The sequence below is a fragment of the Gymnodraco acuticeps genome, unplaced genomic scaffold (assembly GCF_902827175.1).
Source record: "Gymnodraco acuticeps unplaced genomic scaffold, fGymAcu1.1, whole genome shotgun sequence".
NCBI classification, from domain to species: Eukaryota; Metazoa; Chordata; class Actinopteri; order Perciformes; family Bathydraconidae; genus Gymnodraco; species Gymnodraco acuticeps.
Window position 1 is genome coordinate 666,570 of NW_022990004.1, and position 21,178 is coordinate 687,747.

At 42.6% G+C, this 21,178-nt stretch overlaps 1 protein-coding gene across 1 annotated transcript; it reads right to left on the reverse strand.

Annotated features, from left to right (window-relative positions):
* Positions 1 to 286: 286 nt before the first annotated feature.
* ccdc22 (coiled-coil domain containing 22) lies at positions 287 to 19,407 on the reverse strand. Its single transcript, XM_034213022.1, has 16 exons — positions 18,947 to 19,407; positions 18,253 to 18,430; positions 17,672 to 17,804; positions 17,400 to 17,506; positions 16,838 to 16,916; positions 16,275 to 16,444; positions 13,337 to 13,552; positions 12,720 to 12,878; positions 12,225 to 12,344; positions 12,028 to 12,144; positions 11,839 to 11,940; positions 11,560 to 11,667; positions 11,257 to 11,352; positions 1,986 to 2,045; positions 1,826 to 1,900; positions 287 to 936 (listed from the first exon to the last, which is right to left on the reverse strand). The coding sequence occupies exons 1-16, from the start codon at positions 18,994 to 18,996 to the stop codon at positions 823 to 825; spliced, it is 1,884 nt and encodes a 627-aa protein (XP_034068913.1). The 5' UTR covers positions 18,997 to 19,407; the 3' UTR covers positions 287 to 822.
* Between the last annotated feature and the right edge of the window lie 1,771 nt (positions 19,408 to 21,178).

The following is a 21,178-nucleotide window of genomic DNA, read 5'->3' on the forward strand; positions in this document are numbered from 1 at the left end:
TTAGATACTAGAAATACTGTGTAGAGTGAAGTACTGCATTATACCATGTCAGTATATGTGTTATTATGTGTACAAAGGAATTAGTAACCGAGTTAAAATAAATGAAGCGTAGTAAAAAGTATGATTTGCCTCTAAAAATGTATTCGAATAGAAGTATAAAGTAGCATTAAATGGAAATAATCAAGTAAAAGTACAAATGTAAAAAAAATACTCAAGTACAATACTTGAGTAAATGTACTTAGTTACTTTCCACCACTGGTCTTCTTAAGGATTACAGGAGCTGCTCTTCAAGTGTGTAAGGCATCTTTATTCAAGCTCGTACCATATATACAACAATACTTTGCAGATGGGGCTGGACCACATCATCACTGGAATACATTCAGTTTCATTCAGCTCAAATACCATCCCGTCAATGAAGGAACTGCTCATGTCGGAAAATGCTGGAATATTTCCTGTATTAAAATGCCCCAGTCACAGGTTTGATTTGATCAAGATATGTTGTGATAACATTTCATACATGAATATGAATGACTTAACATTGGCACAGAACGGTCTGACAGCGCCCTCTGCTGTCACTGTATTGTTGCATCAGCCCAGTGCACGTCCAGCCGTAGAATCAGTTTAAAATTAAACACTAATTGTCCTCTTCATCCACCCGAACACTTTCAAATGCCGGGTGAGTTCCGTGGTTCAATCATCAGCTTGACTCTGAGGAGAAGCTGCTCTCGCAACAAGCCGCAGACTCAGCTGTGTGGAAACTGGAGTTCTGTTTGAGTCCCATCCTGTCCCCCCCCCCCCCCCCAGCAGGTAGACAGAGATCCTTCAGCCTTCTCGGACTTTGGCAGCAAGAGCAGAGTTCTCCTGTCGAATGGCCTTGTAGTCGCTCAGAATCCTCTCGAGGTTGGCCACAGTTTTACTGCCGTTTTCAGTCTCAATCTGTGCACAAAGGTTCAATTCATCATTCTGGATATAACTGCATTTTTTAAGTACTTGGACATTTTAGCAAATACATGTTAATTGCATTCATGTGTGATGTCCATAGATACTTAAGGATCCCCTGAGAAAAGCTCCCTGATCCAAAAACATGATTTAGTCCACTTAAGAAAGGTCAATGTTAGAAGGATTAATCAATGACCAATGACTAAAGTTATTGATTGCAAAATTATGATTTGGAGACCGAATGTTTTTCTTTAGCACTGTCAATCAAATCATTTTTCAGAAATAAGTCCAATCAGTTTACACAGAGTGAGTGGAATATGTTGGTAGAAGGATTTCAACGTTGTGTTTTTACATTGTGGTGAATCTCTACATACAGCGTCAGGATGTGGAAACTAGTTTGCTGGAAAAATAAAGTCAGATTCTTGTTGTGATGAAAGAGTGTATTCTGGGAGTTTCAGAAGATGGGAAGGTATTGGCACGGTGTATGTGTAGAGTAGAACGACGTGTCCTATAGTTAAGTATCCTGTAACAAGAATTGTGTACAACAAAAACAACGTGTCTACGTTCTATTAGCAGAAACCAAGAGGCAGGAGGAAAATATCCTGCTTTAAAGCCATCACAGAGACACTGTTAACAGCTGTGTCTGAAGACTGACATACTTTCAGGTCAGTATGTTGTAATTATTTTGGTGTTTCTACCGTAACAACCAAATGAAAACAAAACAATTAAAGAGGGAGAAATAAATTAAATATCTGATGCCACCTGCACCTTTTGATAGAAAACTGCTTCCGTCTCTATGCTAAACTAGGATTAGGCTCCAGTCCGTGATGGCCAGATGGAACTTGTCATCTGACTCAGCAGTGATGTGATGCAGTGTAGTTCCTACCTGCTCCTCGAGATCTCGAATCTCCCTCAGGATTGTCCCGGTGTACTCGATGGTCTGGATCAACTGATTACAGTTCTGTAGAAACATGGACAGATGACATGTTACACCTTCACTGATGAGAGCAACGGAAGAGAGCGAACCAGATAACGTGAGGACGTACTTCATGCAGGGCAGCCAGGTACTTGTAGGATTTGCGGACGGATTCATCTTTTTTGGCGTCCTTTAGATGAAAAAATGAATTAATACATGGGAAATGATTTAGTACTAACATACAGTATATATTGAAAACAACCATTTCAAGAATTCTCTTTTTTAATTAAATTAACTAATAACGCCTTAACCACATATGATGAAGCAAAACTATAGATTGTAAATAAATTGGCCCGAGATAGCAGCAATATATACATACATATATACATATATATATATATATATATATATATATACACCGTGATGGTTTGATTCAGAAGGCGTTTAATGTATAAGATCCCTGATGTTGAGGTAACCAGAATGTTTATTTCCACTGTGTACAACATGTTATAAGGGACCCACGATCTATCTTTATGCAAGGGATAATGTGCAGCCAGGCGGTCTCAATGGGGAAAAGAACACCTGCACCTAGATGCCTCTGCAGGTGGTACTTTAACTATATTTTGATGCTAATACTTTTGTACTTTTACTTGTAACATTTTGAATGCAGGACTTTTTATTGTAACCGAGTATTCCTACACTCTGGTACTTTTACTCAAGTACAAGATCTGAACTTCTCCCACCTCTGACAGTAAATCCTGAGTGGTTACCAAAAAAAAAACCCCTGCTCTGAAGGTTATTTTCATTTTACAAATCCTGCACTCAGCTTTGCTTTCTCCAACATCATTGAAAATCAGCCAGATGCTGCTTCTTTTTTCGGTTTTCGCTCATTTCTTGACTTTTTCCGACGCGCTTGCATTTAAATCCGGCTCCCCGTCTCCCCGTCGCTCTGTAGCTGGCCTGTACCACTACACCTGCTGTCTTTGGAGCGTCTGCCCCCCACCCTTCTTTCACATAATGGTATGATCCTAGTGTGTCCTCGTATATGATTGGCCGCATGGTGGCCCAGCTAAATAAAGTCCCGCCCCTGCCTGCAAGGATTCTCCGCAAGAGTAGGAACGGCTGAAGATTCTGCTCTCCCCGACGCAAGTCTGCTCTTCTAGCGGCATCTCGCGATCTGCGTGTTGGAGACCTCTGAATTAAATTGTCAGGTGACCTCAAGTCAGAAGGCTCAAGTCCAAATCAAGTCCTGAGTCATTGGTGTTCAAGTCGAGTCGCAAGTGTTTTGTGATTTTGTCAAGTCGAGTCCAAAGCAGAGTTCTGCATCGGGTCGGGTAGCCGTGGGTACCCGACGGGTGACCCGCAAAAAAGGTGATTCGCGGGTGGTATTTTTTCAAACACTTTTTTCCGGGTTCGGTTCTGGGTAAAACAAAGATGATGCGGGTCGGGTCGCGGGTATTGCATAATAAATATATTAAAATAATAATAATTTAGTTTAATGTTTAAATCCTCAGACCTCTCCCCCGCGGGACCGCGCATAATCATAACCTCTGCAGCGCATCAATCTGCTGCTGTGCGCGCCACATTCGAAATGGCTGAGGTGAAGCTCTCTAGCGGAGAATACAGCATTTTCAATAACACTTCCTCAAGAGCGAAATCCAACGTCTGGGAGGCTTTTGGTGTCATCCTAGATGGAGGAAAGAACCAACATCCCACGCTTTTTGAGACAAATATGCAACTGCGTGTGTTAATAATTGCACGTTTTCACTGCTCATAGGCTATGCGGGTTCGGGTCGGGTTGCGGATCTTGTGCCGACGGGTCGGGTCGGGTTGCGGAACTAATTGGCAATATGTGCGGGTAGCGGGGCGGGTTCGGTATTGCACGTCGCGGGTGCGGGGCGGGAGCGGGTCTTGAAAATCAGACCCGTGCAGGACTCTAGTCCAAAGTCATCAAATTGGTGACTCGAGTCAAGTCATGTGACTCGAGTCCACACCTCTGCCAGATACTGACTGGTTTTCGGACCCCCCCAGACCCCCCCAATAAAGCAAAACTGCACGTTTTAGAGTGGCCTTTTATTGTGGCCAGCCTAAGGCACACCTGTGCAATAATCATGCTGTCTAATCAGCATCTTGATATGCCACACCTGTGAGGTGGGATGGATTATCTCGGCAAAGGAGAAGTGCTCACGATCACAGATTTTTTCAGATTTGTGAACAATATTTGAGAGAAATGGTTATTTTGTGTATATAAAAATTTTTTTAGATCTTTGAGTTCATCTCATGAAAAATGGGAGCAAAAACAAAAGTGTTGCATTTATATTTTTGTTCAGTGTATGTCAGGATATAATGTGTTTAGGAAGGACAGACTGAAGGGAAAAGGAGGGGGTGTGTTGCTTTATGTGAGGAATACCTTTACTTGTAGGGAGATTGCTCTTCCAGCTAATGTTGATTTTGATTGTGTTGGTGTGGAAATCAAACTATCTGAGGAAATGTCCCTCATCATGATTTGCCTGTATCGACAACCCACGGCTAAGATGGATTTCTATGACCAGGTAAAACTCATGCTGAATTCCTGTGACTCCAACAAAGAGCTAATCATTGTAGGAGACTTTAACATCAACTGGAATGACTAACAAAGTAGAAAGAACTTAAAACGGATCACGGATAATCACAACTTAATACAACTAAAGGATCAACCGACTAGAACAACTCAAACCTCCAAGACTATGATAGATTTAGTATTTACTAACAAAGCTGACAGAATAGTTCAAACCTACACATTCCTGACCATAATCGCATTATTTTTTTACCAGGAAACTCACAAAAAAAAGGTTCATGGCCACACCTAAAACCCTTGCCTTGGGTTCTCGGATCATCCCCAAAAATCTGCAACAACGTTTTATGGATGCAGTGAAAATGATTGATTGGGGGGACACTGTCCTCTGAAGATATTGGTGAAAACAGTGATTTGTTTATATCTAAAATGAATGATACAATGTCTTCCTTCTCAAGGAGAGGGTGCCTTAGGGATAGGAAGGAACATCATCTTCCCTGGCTGAATCTACAATGCAGGAATCTCATGAAATCTAGAGACCAACTATTAAAGCAGAGCTTGAAATCCGGACTATCCACTGTTAGACAGAAATTCACTCATGCTGGTAACAAAGTAACACAAACAATAAGACAGGCCAAAGCAAACTTCTTCATCAATGTAATTGAAGGTGTGAAAGGTAACAGTAAAAAAGTTTGGCAAACCTTAAATAAACTATTAGGTAAACATAAGAAACAGGAAAATAATGTTCTAGAATTAAAAATCAATGATGCCCTGATAAAAGACCCTGCAGTGTTGGCCAGCTCTCTCAATGAGTATTTCTTAAATAGTGCTCTGGACATCACAAAGCTCTTCCCGCCATCTGAGGTCTCACCTAGCCGGACTGTGGATACACACCCAGTTTTTGACCTTGAGGAAATCACAGAGGTGGAGGTAAAAAATATAATCTCAGGGTTAAGAGGTTCTAAGGCTAGGGATGCAGATGATTTAGACACCAACTTATAAAAAACACATATTGACGGTCTAATAAAACCAATTACTATGCTAGTGAATCAATCTATCAGCACAAGGGAAGTCCCATCATCCTGGAAGGTGGCCACGGTGACACCGATCTTTAAATCTGGGGATAAGGCAATGATGTCCAACTACAGACCAATCACCATCCTCATCCTTTCTAAGGTAGCTGAGAAATGTGTGTCAAAACTAGTCACCAAACATTTAGACAAAGGTTTCGCTCCACTCCACCCAATGCAGTTTGGTTTTCATTCTCACCACTCCACTGAGACAGCTAACTGTGTCTTTGTGGAAAAGGTTAAATGTATGTTGGACACGAGCCCATATGTAGGAGCTGTCTTCCTTGATCTCAGGAAGGCTATTGACACTGTTGACCACCAAGTGCTCCTACAAAGCTGACATATATTTCAATTTTTCGGCAGTTTCAATACATTGGTTAAAGTCTTACTTATCGAACAGAAAACAGTGTGTTTTGGTCAACAGAGCCAAATCCCCCTACCTTGTGAACCCTGTTGGGGTTCCACAAGGTTCCATTCTTGGACCATTAGTTTTCATTGTACATTAAAGACTTGCCTAATGTATGTCCTGAGTTGAATGTGCAAATGTATGCCGATGATGCGGTCATCTTTGTACAACATTGAAATTATCTCATCTCGTCTCTCTAATGCAGCGTTTCTCAAACTTTTTCATACCAAGGACCACTTAACCAATAAAAAAACACTTGCGGACCACCTAACTCCACAAATATCTAAAATCACATCGTTTTTCTACAACAGATTACAAATCGCCTGAAAATGGTACAAACAAGTGGCAACATGTGTGATGAAGGTGTTGCACTGGGCTATATCATGCACTCGTAAGTTGGAACTTAAGCTCGCTTCATTGCGGAGATATTTCCGCGAGAGTGCGGAAAACTTACATTTATTTATTTATTTCAAATGTGAATTTTTACCAATATACTCACGGACCACTAGGGGGCGGTCACGGACCACCAGTGGTCCGCGGACCACACTTTGAGAAGCACTGCTCTAATGCATTGGACAAGGTTCAACACTGGCTGAACAACATTTGCTTACAGTTCAACGTAAAAAAAACAGTATGCATGATGTTCAGTAGATGACCAGTCAAAATCGAAGGATCCAATGTGTTTTTAAACGGTGCAGAAATAGAACTAGTCTCCCACTTCAAGTATCTTGGACTCAAACTTGACTTTTAAGAAACATATTAAGAAAGTATCCAATACCATTAAATTCAACTTGCAACATTTTAAACAAATTAGATCTTTCTTAAATGTCAATGCTGCAAAGTCATACCTCGACAACATGATTCTATCCCACATTGAATACTGTTTTACAAACTGGTCGTTTGCTTGTGCCACTAACCTGAAACCAATAGAACAGCTGTACAAGAGAGCTATCAAGTAGTTTGACAGAAAGCCAAATTCATACCACCACTGTACCATCCTTGAGAAACACAATTTCTTGAGTTTTGACCATTTTAAGTCTTTTAAAAGTATGTGTTGTTTTTATAAATGTTTACATGGACTGTACTTTAAGATGTTTGTCAAGCTGCCTCATAATAACACCTTCCAGTGCCCTCTCCATGTCACACAAGGATTTGCTATGCCTTCAAATGCCGTCATCGGTTCCAAAATCAGGAGCCCCTACTGCCCTCAGTAAATCAGTCATTCCTCTGAACTGGTTACCTAGAATATCATTTTTGGTCATGTGAAACACCACTTTTAACTGGGAATGCAGCTTCTGGCTGCTCTGTTCTTTTGCGCTGTCGATACGACTTTTCATAGCCATTGTTGTTGTCCTGCGTTAACTGCGAACGTATGGTCTTGGCTGTGTCTTGGGCTGTGTTCTGTGAGGGCTGATGCTCTCATGTTGGTTGATCCTCTGGTAAAGCCATCTTTCCTCCCTGACCTAGCACAAAGGGAGCAAAACATTTTTTCCACTCCATCGACACTTTCGCATTGAAGCCATTTGAATTTCTTCTGCCAATCACCTTGAAAGTGTACTCTCGCCTTCTTCGCCGCTGGACCTTTGGTTTCGGATGTTTGCGGGGTTGCTTCATCAGGCAGAGAGTCAGAGGTAGGCTTATCGACAGGCTTACTGCTATTTTTTTAGGAAAAATGTGTGAATGTTGGATTGTTTAGCCATATCTAACTGTGCTACGAAGGCAACTGATACATTGCTTCAACGTTTAGTAGTAGGCCTATAATAAGTATTACAGAATCTCGCGAGTGTGTGTATATGTGTGTATGTGTATTTTTACGTTTGTGTGTATTCATGGCCATTGAGGTCACCGAGGTCCGGACCTCCATAATATTTTCCGAGCTGTGTATAACAAAACTTGTGAAATAACTGCACTAAACGGGGTTCTTTGTAGTACTTCCATTTACTGACGAGGAGTGATGAGGTATCTAGAGATCTGAGTCCAGAGGAGAGATGAGGTATCTAGAGATCTGAGTCCAACGGAGGAGTGATGAGGTATCTAGAGATCTGAGTCCAGCGGAGGAGTGATGAGGTATCTAGAGATCTGAGTCCAACGGAGGAGTGATGAAGTATCTAGAGATCTGAGTCCAGAGGAGGAGTGATGAGGTATCTAGAGATCTGAGTCCAGAGGAGGAGTGATGAGGTATCTAGAGATCTGAGTCCAGCGGAGGAGTGATGAGGTATCTAGAGATCTGAGTCCAGAGGAGGAGTGATGAGGTATCTAGAGATCTGAGTCCAGAGGAGGAGTGATGAGGTATCTAGAGATCTGAGTCCAGAGGAGGAGTGATGAGGTATCTAGAGATCTGAGTCCAGAGGAGGAGTGATGAGGTATCTAGAGATCTGAGTCCAGAGGAGGAGTGATGAGGTATCTAGAGATCTGAGTCCAGAGGAGGAGTGATGAGGTATCTAGAGATCTGAGTCCAGAGGAGGAGTGATGAGGTATCTAGAGATCTGAGTCCAGAGGAGGAGTGATGAGGTATCTAGAGATCTGAGTCCAGAGGAGGAGTGATGAGGTATCTAGAGATCTGAGTCCAGAGGAGGAGTGATGAGGTATCTAGAGATCTGAGTCCAGAGGAGGAGTGATGAGGTATCTAGAGATCTGAGTCCAGAGGAGGAGTGATGAGGTATCTAGAGATCTGAGTTCAGAGGAGGAGTGATGAGGTATCTAGAGATCTGAGTCCAGCAGAGGAGTGATGAGGTATCTAGAGATCTGAGTCCAGAGGAGAGATGAGGTATCTAGAGATCTGAGTCCAGCGGAGGAGTGATGAGGTATCTAGAGATCTGAGTCCAGAGGAGGAGTGATGAGGTATCTAGAGATCTGAGTCCAGAGGAGGAGTGATGAGGTATCTAGAGATCTGAGTCCAGAGGAGGAGTGATGAGGTATCTAGAGATCTGAGTCCAGAGGAGGAGTGATGAGGTATCTAGAGATCTGAATCCAGAGGAGGAGTGATGAGGTATCTAGAGATCTGAATCCAGAGGAGGAGTGATGAGGTATCTAGAGATCTAAGTCCAGAGGAGGAGTGATGAGGTATCTAGAGATCTGAGTCCAGAGGAGGAGTGATGAGGTATCTAGAGATCTGAGTCCAGTGGGCTGCTTGTGTTTCTGTTCATCAGGACATCATATGACCAGCAGATCCTTTGTGAACGCTCTACGTTAGTCAGTGGACGTCCGACAACATGCACACTAACTTATATTGCAGCTATAGGCTATACTTTGGGTTAAATTGCGTGAATAAACTAGCTAGAGAGCTAAAGTTAATTACGTTCATCCAATGTCAGAAGGATTACCTTTTAACAAACGTTGTAATGCTTTTCTTTCATTTCAATTTGAGTAAAACATTGAAGATATAACATTGTATTGTCTTTTTACACTGACTCAGATATAATGAAAAGACTACGTCAGTCGAAGCTCAGCGTTGGTAAGGAAGAAACAGGACAGGCAGAGAGAAAGAGAGAGAGAAAGAGATGGAAGTCAGGGAGGAACTGCAGGTACAGTCACACAAAAGAATGTAGGCTTAATAACCCCATCTATCTATCTATCCATCCATCTATCCATCTATATAACAATAGTCTTAATTTACAATATAGACAATAGGCATAATTTTAAAACAACATACATCTATTGCAGTTATGATGTCATAACATACAATTGTAAAAAACACATTTTGCCTACATTTTTGTTCTCTTTTGAGAATCAAACAAATAATGCAAACAAACAAGTGAAATGAACTAAATGGCTGAATTGCTTTTAATTCACTGGCAGGAGCGACAAGGAGCAAACAGTGAACAACGAGGGAGAGATTGAACAAAGAGAAAGAGTAGAGGACAGAGAGAGTAATGAACAGGAAGAAGACAGAGAGACTAAAGACGATGGAAGAGAGGCTGCAGGTTATGGAAAGGAGAGAGACATGGAAAGTGAATGTTGCCAATGTTTTGTGATCATTTTAGCCTCTTCTGCATGTCCAGATCATTCATAGTAACAATCAACTGATTCTTATGCATCACACTTTCAAAAATAATGTATGCTGCACCCACTGACTTGGTTTGAAATCAATATATTATCCAATGTGTGACCCCCCACAGGACTTAAAAAGCACCTAACTAGATCATGAAAATCCCAAAAATCTCGGGGGGTATCCCCCGAACCCCCCTTGCATGTTTGGACCTCGGTATTTAGGAAATCCTGGATACGGCCCTGTGTGTATTGTGTTTGTTTCCCGGGGAAAACACTTACGAGAAACACCGGCTGTTGTTATGCCTGCTGTGACGTTAAGTTACTCCGTTCTCCGCTTGTAATTATGCCGTTACAAGCTTCAAAGTTCTATTTATCATCTGAATTTGCCAAAACAAGTTTAATATTCTGAAAGCCAAGACTTTGTTTAATTGAAATCAGATGAAAACAAACTGTAACGGACCCGGCCGTGTTATCTATGATTACTATACGCCTTACATTCATAATGTCAGCGGGAGGGAGGGGGGGCGGCGCTGCGGAAGAGCAGAGTGCGAGTGAGAGCTGTTATCTTCCCTTTCAAATCCACGTTTATTTTGAAATGAGCCGTTGCGACTTCCGACAGATTTCGATAGAGCGGGTCACAAATGTCTAGGGATAGCCTACGTTATCTAAGTTTTGTATGAGCATTATTACCGGACATTTTGACGGGCATTTTTTTAATTGACCGGTTTTTTATACATTTTACCAGCTAAAAACCGGTAACTACCGGCTAACGGAAACCCTGATATATATATATATATATAACTGAAACGTTTTTGGCAGTTCTGCAAAGGTTTCATGGCTCTAGAGGTTGCTGCTTCTCTGGACCATAATACTATTCAAATAAAATGACCATAGAAACATCACATGGGGTTCTGTGGCACATCCTTATCTTCAACCAATCGGGCATCATTAAGTATAATGTTTGTAAAACAAAAACTGATAGAGGTCTTCACCTAAGATCTTACCGTGGATCTTAGAACAGTAAACTCCCTTGAAATGTTTAAAAGCAAATTAAAAACCAATTTTTTTTAATATGGCTTTTAATTTGGGTTAACTTTCAATTGTCACTAGTATCATTGTCCATGTTTTACTGTATTTTCTTTCTGTTTTGCTTTTATTTTACATTTTAGATTTATTAATTATTTTAACTTAACATATTATCACTATAGATGTTTTATCTTGTTCTGTATTCATTTTAATATTATTTTAATATTGTTGTTATGTTTTCTGTAAAGCACTTTGGGCTGCTTTGTGCATGAAAGGTGTTATACAAATAAAGTTTATTATATTATTATAAAAATACTATTTACTATTCAGGAGTACTGATAAAAAAGACTGCTACCTTAAAGACCAGCTCGTCAGTCACGGCGAAGGTTCTGTCCAGTTTCCCTGTCAGGCTGTTGATCTCTTTCTGGAGATCCTTAGTGTCAGACAAAATCTGCAGGGCGGGGGGGCGACGACGACACACAGTGTTAGTGAGGGGATGTTACAGCTGATACAAAGACATATTTAAATGTTCTCCATTAAAAGTTAAAGACCATGAGTTGCCTCCACACATGGTAACAGCAGCAGGGCTGTAGCAGTTTGGCTTGCTTTATGTATTCATTATTTCCAGTTCTGACTTGTGATTTGCTTTTGAAAGTACCTTTGTGATTTCCTCCTTCTGTTTCTTGATGTTGCTGACGATCTCTAGTATCCTCTGAGTGTACGCTGACCGGGACGCGTCCTGAGGAAGATTTTCTAACTCTGTTACCTACGGTGAAAAAAACCACACATACGGACAAACATTTAGCGCATTCAACAAAAAAAAATACTTTTACACAAACCTGTGTCAACACGACGCTTGCAATCGTAACTTGTGAGTTGACCAATTATACTAATACATATCAGGTACAAGTAAAGAAAAGCAAGTTAAATCCATTACCAGCTGTTTGTAGGTCTCTTCTTTCTTCTTGGCCTCCTCTGTAGACACACAGATTTTATCGTGCACAGATTTGATTTCAGACAGCTTTTGGGATGACTCCAGCTGAATAGCATAAAGACAGGAAATCAGAATCTGAAACAGATGAATGTTCTGTATCAGATGAAGCGACACATTATGGGCCCCACTTACATCTTGTCTGCTGCAGATTTCTTTGAGCCTGCGGTGCTCGTCGATGAGTGGAGCGCGGTGTTTCTCCCACTGAGAAGCCAGGTGCACCACCCGCTTGGCACTGGCCTCCACCAGAGCCTGGAGGAACAAACACAGCGTCTCAGTCTGAGAGCCGCGCGGGCCCTGACCACAGGTCAGATTTTACCCAGCTATACTACCTTCAGCTTCTGCAGGTTGTCGTCTGAGTCTGGCAACAGGTCGATTGTTTTCTTCTTCACCTGCATCTTCTCCTCTTTTTCAGAGTTCCCCAACTCTCGTTGCTTCAACTTGTCCAACACCTGCACCAAAAACATTACACAGGTATTTAATTTGACATCCTAATTTACTTGTCTTGCAACATTCTCTTGCACTATTTTATTTATACTCTGTTTCTTCTTGCACTATTTTTATTGTTTATTGTCTTATATATATTTATGATCTGTTGGAGGAGCCTGGGACTTGAGATTGTCATTGCATTGTACACTGTAGCTGTGCATATGATGATAACGCCTTTGAAGTGAAATATTAACTCTTCATTGTGTATATTGTGACTGCTGTTATGGAAGCCTATATGAACTGAAACTCAGTTCCAAGAAAGAACCAAATCCAAGTTAACTTACATCAACTTGATATGTCTAGGCTACATCTTCAGTTCTTCATTGTGTGTGTGTTACCTGTGCATGAGTGACGGTCATGTGCTTCATGTCTGCAGTGAGCTGGTCCACCTCGCTGCAGAGCTGCTGCTCCTGGAGAGAGAGCTGCTCCTCCTGCTGCCGGAGCTGGACGTCACTGTCCGACTGATGGACGAAGGGGATGGAGGTGCTGGGTTCTGTCTGCACACACACACACACCATTTGTATTGTATTATTGTATGAGAGAGGTTCCAGGTTGAATTGAGGCGAATATTTGTAATGTTCATAGGCACACACACCCACACACCCACACACCCACACCACACCCACACACCCACACACCCACACACCCACACCACACCCCACACACCCACACTACAACCACACACACACACACACACACACACACACACACACTACACACACACTACACACACACACACACACACACACACACACACACACACACACACACACACACACACACACACACACACACACACACACACACACACACACACACACACACACACACACACACACACACACACACACACACACACACACACACACACACACACACACACACACACACACACACGGTAGGGAACTACCAGTGTAAAGCAGGATTTTGTTATTTGCTTGTGCCTGGTCCTCACCTTTGTGAAGGTGAACTTCTGTGTGTGTGTGAAGTGGCTGCCCTTGGTCAGGATGTGGTCAGAGGGGGCGGAGCCTCTGAAGGCCTGCAGGAGCTCAGACAGGTCGCCGTTGGGCCGAGGACCCCCCGAGGCACTTTCAGGAGAGGGCAGTGCAGCCGAGCGGAGCTGCTCCTCGATGCGTTTACGCAGCCGGGTCAGTTTCCTGGAGCGATACTCCTGTTCAACACACAGTTATGGTTGTTAAGAAACAGCACTATCAGCATTATACGGGATCCAACGTGTGGCAAGCACTGCAAATGTGTATGGGCAAATTAGCCTTTTCTACAGAAAACAACTTCTATACTCACAAAGGCTCATTTAACTATTTACTAGACCCCGGACTGTACCAAATATGGAGGTAGTCTCCGTGGTGTCATCCATCAGCCAATAGAGTGCCGAAGTCAAGTGAATTCCTCTGACAATCGCCAATTTAGCATTGATGACACCCTGTAACTCTCTGCTAATCTCATAATGGGTAGTGAAGAGGAGGGCCTGGGTCACACTAGCAGACAGCTAGCGATCTGTCACTAATGGCGCGTTTCCACTGCAGCGGGTAGCCCCGTTTAAGCGTCCTTAATCGTCCTCAAGCGGCCAGGCCGGTTTTTGGTGGCGTTTCCATATAGCCTAGTACCGGCCAGCGGGTACTTTTTCCCTCTTTTTCCGGCCTCATAAAATCGTGGTTCCCTCAGACCAGGGCCAGGGCTGAACTAGTGACGTCAACACTCTCGACTGCTGATTGGTCAGAGAGAATCGTCACAAGATTGCGCGCGAGTTCATCCCTAGCGTCGCATATATATCTAGAAGCAAGCTTGCAGCATTTTTATACACAGCATTTTGTAAACGGAGGAGCTACAAAAATGGCTACTTCTAAGAAAAGCACACCGTGGTCGACCGAGGAGGTGACGACGTTCCTTCATCTCATTGGGGATGATCAAATCCAGCGGGAGCTCGACGGAACAACTCGAAATGTGAACAAAAACAAAGCCGATCGCCCCGCCTACACTGCGTTGCTACCCCAGGTCCTAAACTGTAATGGAAATGCGCCACGGCCTGGGCCGGCCAGCGAGGCAGCCCGAGGCCAGAGCGAGGACGCTTATGGCGCATTTCCACTGCAACGGGGTAGCCCCGTTTAAGCGTCCCTAAGCGTCCTCGCTGCCTCGCTGGCCGGCCCAGGCCGTGGCGCATTTCCATTACAGTTTAGGACCTGGGGTAGCAACGCAGTGTAAGCGGGGCGATCGGCTTTGTTTTTGTTCACATTTCGAGTTGTTCCGTCGAGCTCCCGCTGGATTTGATCATCCCCAATGAGATGTAGGAACGTCGTCACCTCCTCGGTCAACCACGGTGTGCTTTTCTTATTAGAAGTAGCCATTTTTGTAGCTCATCCGTTTACAAAATGCTGTGTATAAAAATGCTGCAAGCTTGCTTCTAGATATATATGCGACGCTAGGGATGAACTCGCTGACGATTCTCTCTGACCAATCAGCAGTCGAGAGTGTTGACGTCACTAGTTCAGCCCTGGCCCTGGTCTGAGGGAACCACGATTTTATGAGGTCGGAAAAAGAGGGAAAAAGTACCCGCTGGCCGGTACTAGGCTATATGGAAACGCCACCAAAAACCGGCCTGGCCGCTTGAGGACGGTTAAGGACGCTTAAACGGGGCTACCCCGCTGCAGTGGAAACGCGCCATAAGTTACACATTACTAATGGAGGACTTGAAGTCCTTATATCATTAAAATGTGTGAGTTATATGAAAATGAGGCCATGTTTATTTGTCATTAATATGCAGATAAGATATGAAGATTAGGGCTGTCAGTCGATTAAAATATTTAATCGCATGATTGTCCATAGTTAATCGCGATTAATCGCAAATTAATCGCACATTTTTGATCTGTTCTAAATGTACCTTAGAGGAGTATTTTTCAAGTTTTTAATACTGTTATCAACATATGAGTGGACAAATATGCTTTATGCTAATGTTTATTATCATTTGAACAATGACAAATATTATCATGAATATTAAACACAACAACCTCTGAACATTACAAATATTCGCCTCAATTCAACCTGGAACCTCTCTCATACAATAATACAATACAAATGGTGTGTGTGTGTGTGTGCGTGTGCGTGTGCGTGTGTGCGTGTGTGTGTGTGTGATGGATCGTTGGAGCTATGTGCAACTCAAGGCATATGCTCGAACGGGAGCTGCCTGGACGCTGCAATCATGTTGCACTATCCGTGCTGAGTGTGCTGACTTTTCGTACAATGTCCCACTGTCTGGCTTCCTGCATAAAGTCAAGTGCTCGGCGCAGTTGTGGCGAAATGTCGCTCCTCTGTTTTCATTTAAACAGCTCCATGTCCGTTAGCGCAGCTAGCTAGCACCAGATGCTAACAACAACAATGCACGTAAGGTCTCTCTCTCGCTCGGGCCACACATACACACACCCTCCCGGTCCTCCCAACAGCCAGTCGGTGCCTGCCGGTGAGCGTGGAAGTGTGGTCTGCCACAAGCGGCCGGCAGGAGCGGGGCTGTCAGCATCAGCTTGTAGATGGTATTTTAAACTCGATGCGCTCTGAAACTACGGGGCGGCCGAGGACAAAAAATACACATGCGTTAAAATAATTAGTGGCGTTAATTTTTTTTTTGTTATTAACGCGTTAACTTGACAGCCCTAATAAAGATATAAACAAATTCTTTTTAAACAAGGCAGTTATTCTACTGGCTTTTTGGGGGGAATTTACACAATTTCTTCTTACACCAGTCTTGCTGTTGCCAGGCAATTGCATGATGGGCTGTCTCTCACTTGATAAAAACACATTTACGTGGACGTATGTTCAGAGGATCAAAAGCACACACAGTGTAAGAGCCTGTAATGTTAAGGTGACTCAGTGTGAGGGTTTGCCTGTGGTTTGAGGCGGGACAGGAGGCCCTGACTGTTCCACTCGCTGTCCCACTCCTGAGCAGCGCTGAGCTCTGCTGTGTGCTGCTCCAATATGGACGCCACCACTGAGGCATGATGGGAAGGCTGTGCAGTCACAGGAGGAAGAATGTCTCGATGGTAGTCCTTCACCTCTGAAATTAAAGAGACAGAACACACACTTATGTCTTCCTTACTTTCTAAACAGTGATTTCAGCAGAAATTTGGGGGGTCATGGCTATTTGACCCTCTCCTTGCATAGATTCCACAAAACCAGACATGTTTCATCTCCCATTAAGCTTCATTCAGCTTTATTATTTTCCACCAACTGAAAATAATATATTTACTTCATGTTTTAATTGTAGACGTTCTTAACAATTTTATCAAAAACAGGCACATTTGGATAATTATTAATTAGGGAAGTTGCTGTTAATATTTAAATATGAGACAACCTCAATGACAACAGAACTCTGAGGGACTGATGAAACAGGAAACCAGATGAAGTGAAACCTTGCAGCGTGTTTTAAAGTGTGCAGCAGGAGACCTACCTTTCAGCGGCTTCTTCCCAGGAGAACAGTGTGCTAAACTCAGAGGCTGGACATGAAAGCTGTGCAATGCTCCTGGACTCTAAACAGGAAAGAAAAACATCAGAATACGAGTCTCTTGGCAGGTAACAAATGATAAATAACAAATTTCAGTCTGAAAGTTCAAATCAAGACACAATCATTGAATCGTCTCTAGAATGTCCCGACCAAAATGGAATTGTTTCCTGATAATTATCCGCTGATAAGAGGTCCATCCAAATCCAACTTTATTATATAACCATCACAGCTTTCCTTTGTATGTTATGTTGTACTGTCTTTTTTGCACCTGTATATTTAAAATAAAACACACATATGTTTCATCTGGTCTTAATAGGTTAGTTTTGAAGGTTACAAAGGATTGAAGTTATAAAGGACATTAGTTGTCCTTTATGTCAAATACCTCAGATACATTTCATTAAACAATGGAATCATCTCTGGCCCTGGTCAGATGTATGCTGGCACTCGCTAGCTGCACATCCCGTATTAAAGCTTTTCTGGAGATCAGAATGCAACAGGAGGACTTTACTTGTGTCTGACTGTGCAGAGGCAGTCTGCAGTTTGGAGGCAGCCAGGGCACAGAGAGCTGAGCTCTGATTGCAGCAGCGATGGCTCTCTGCAGGACCGCAGATTTACCTGCAGGAAGAGAGGACAGCTGCGGATGACTCATCAATAAGGTGTAACAGTGAGTATTATATTACTACCAGGAATAAAGGTAGTATATGCATAAATAAAAGGTAACAATGGAACAATACATGTTGAACATTTCTTCTTTTCTGTGTGAGTAGAGGGGGGGTGTACCTTGGGGCTGGTCTGAGGCCTCTGCACTCTCTCTGGGCAGCTTCTCCACCAGGAACATGAGCAGGGAGCGGATCTCCGGCTCATTGCTGTACAGAAACGTCTGGTAGCCGATCTCTCCTTTGTAACCAATGTCCTGGAAAGCAACAGTTTGACATGTTACTGTACTCAAACTGACACATTAATAACACACTGTTGGCTTTTTCTAAACACTATTTGGAGATGGTATTGATGGATTTAACAAAGACAATCTGACTTCAATGTCCACATACAAGCTTTTTTCAGGGCTTTCAAACATTGTTTTACATTTCATGGTCAGCCTCTGTAGATGTTGGTGTCAGTGGTCATTTATAACTGAGCCAATTCCATGTAAGGACAGAGACCATGATATGTGACTGTAAGCGCTGAACAACTTAGTATGTGGAATTTGAGATAGTTCATAAGAGATTTCTTTGGTCAAGAATAGACACATTCTTGTCTTAAGATGCAGACTCTCACTGTCATCAGGTGGGTTGAACCTTATTATGTGTAAGCACTGAACAGCTACATGAAAATGGTTATAAATAATAACAGAGTGGTCTCACCTGACAGGCCTGTGCCAGGCTCATGCCCACTCTGAAGCGGGCAGACATGCCGGGGGGCAGGGAGGTGGGCAGCGCGCCCCCAAGACCGGGGTCGATCACCCGGACACATCTGACCACCGCCTCCACTATGAGCTCACTGCTGAACTGTCTGACGCTGCCTGTCTCCTCACTCACCTCCCTGTGCCAAACACATGATCAAAATGTTAATATGGAAATAAAAAGATAAAAGAGAGGTCTTATCTTTGGTCTACCCATGGCAGTAGCACATGACTTGATGATGTCATCTACTCTGTATCATTTGATTTAGAGTTTGTTCACTTAATCTGCCAAGCTTAATACAAACTGGAATGATCAATCAAAGGTTTTTACTTTATTAGAACATCTAATCTTAGTTTTGAAGAATTCTGAAATATTGTCAAGATGTTTTTATTCTACAGTGAGTAGCATATGTAAGAAACTGGAGGCCATAGTTAGTGAAGTGTCTGTCGCTGTCTGTGTCCTCACTCACCTCCCTGTGGGACACAGTCCAACCTCACAGCCTCAGGTCTGATCATGTGATGGGCTGACTTAGTTTAGTTTCCTCATAGCATGTTGCCAATCACCACATTCACCATTGTACTGTCAACATTCCAACATGTCCTAAGGTTGGCATAGTATACTATGTTAATTAAATCAATATACTGTGGATACTTACGTGCCAACTTGTTTGAGGGCGTGAATCAAAATCTTGTCAACTTCTTCCATCGCTGTAGTATTTCCGTAGAGATACGAGCCGATAGACACCACTGTAGAAGATTACCTGGTGCTAGTCAGTTATTTAATAACATCAAGTTAGCTAACATTAGTGTATGGTTCGTACGGATGAGAGACTATAGAACTAGCTTCCATCTTCTGTTAGCTAACTTGGGAACTAGCTACTTTTTAATTAGCGAAGCTGACACTACACACCTCCCTGATAAACGCCATTGTCATTTCCCGAGTGTCTGAAGCGCCTAGTTATAAACTAGCTTTTGTTATAATAAATATATTAAAGTTCCCAACTATTAAAACTGACATTTGTGTGTCTTGTTCAGAGCAAGCCCCCAGGAAGTGCGCCGGTCGGACTCTGAGGAAAATATTCGTTGAGGCCAAACGGCGGTACTACACTTCCGTATCAGTCACTGGGCCCTGTGACACTAGAGGTTTCTCAATACTCTAATTTCCCCTCCTCGACTCCTATCCTCAACTCCTATCTTAGAGACTTAGGCTGCTTCTCAGGTCGATTAAATGAAATCCTTGCTTCCCTCACTTACGTCGTTTCCCTGCGTTTAGTCCCGCCCACCAGGGAAGCGTGGAGGGACGCAAGGAAACCACGAGAAGCAGGGAAATTAGTTTTAAGAGCAATGGGATGTCCTTTCCTCCGGAGCGTCACGTGAAGCGACGTCCGTTTGTGATGACGCTGCACAGCTGATCGTCTGACAGCAGCTCTGTCCCCGTTATTTCCACAAAACCCCGCCTCTGTTAGTACACATTTACTGACACAAACATTTGTATCATCTGTTGTAGACCCAAATACATTAAATAAAATAAGAACTTATTGTCAAAAAAGATAAACACCATTCTTAAAATGTATAAACGAACAATAGTTTGATTAATATTGATTAGAGTGCACAATAGAAATAAAATAATTGAGAGAAGAAAAAGAGATATGTTATCTATCAAAACCCAGTTAGATTAACATTCATTGGATTGCACACTTTGTTTGTTTGCTTGGATATGTAGCACATTAACATTTTAATAGCACTTAATGACTGACTGAATGGAAATGACAATAAATGAAAATGTAAAACGAAAAAAGCGATCATGAAAATGTTTCCAAAAAATGAATTAAATGATTTTTGACCACTTTGTTGTTCAGATATATCACATATTTGTAACTAAATGAAACATTAATTGAAACAAAACACGGTATAAACTGAGGAGTGACTCCCGTGAGGTTCATGTATTGTCTTCACTCTGCTCTCATGTCAAGAAGCATCAGATCAGTGCATGCACTGCCTCGTCCAATCAGTGAGCGATACACAGTAAGGGGGCGGGGTGAGTATCTGAGGATTTCATCGGAGGATGGTCTGGTGGTTCCTCGGTTATCACTCCTCCATGATCGCTCCTCGCTCCTCGATCCTCGGTCCTCCGGCAGAAATAAGAGCCATGGGACGGTACTCAAGATGGCGCGGGCAAATCAACTTCCGGTGAGACCGAGGACCGAGGAGCGAGGAAATGAAAATAGTCGACCTGAGAAGCAGCCTTAGTCCCGCCCATAGGAGATGCGAGCGGAGGACTGAGGAGGGGAACTGATGAGAGAGGAGGGGAAGCAGCAGGCGGTTAGAGAAATGAGAACTCCTCTCCTCTGAGCGGTCATTTTAAAGAGACGTCCATTAATGATGACAGGGGCACAGCAGCCCTCTGTCTGATGGACAGATGTGTTCATGACGACTTATATATGTACTTTTAATTCATTCACAGTGCGGTATAATGAGACAATAACAGGCTACAGATGCGGACATATACACACACATATATTTATATAAATATATACAATTTCAGAATCAAACAAGTATGAGAGCACTCTCATAATAACTTAACACAATCAGAGACTGCATATACCCCCAATAAACACGTTTTTTTATTATTTATAACATTTAAAAAAATATATATATATTTTTTTTTTAATTATAAATAAACTGTGAACTTTTATGCTACGATGTATGTGATGTCAGATAGTAACTAAAAAAAAAAATCCCAGGCTACGTCAAATAAATTCATGTGTCTGTTGTGATTTGTGATTCGTCCACATTTAGACCAATCACAGAGTCACACTCTGCCGCCTATTCTGGAAATCAGAAATTGGCTTAAAAGGTCCGGCCCGTCTACACTACAGGCGTCAAAA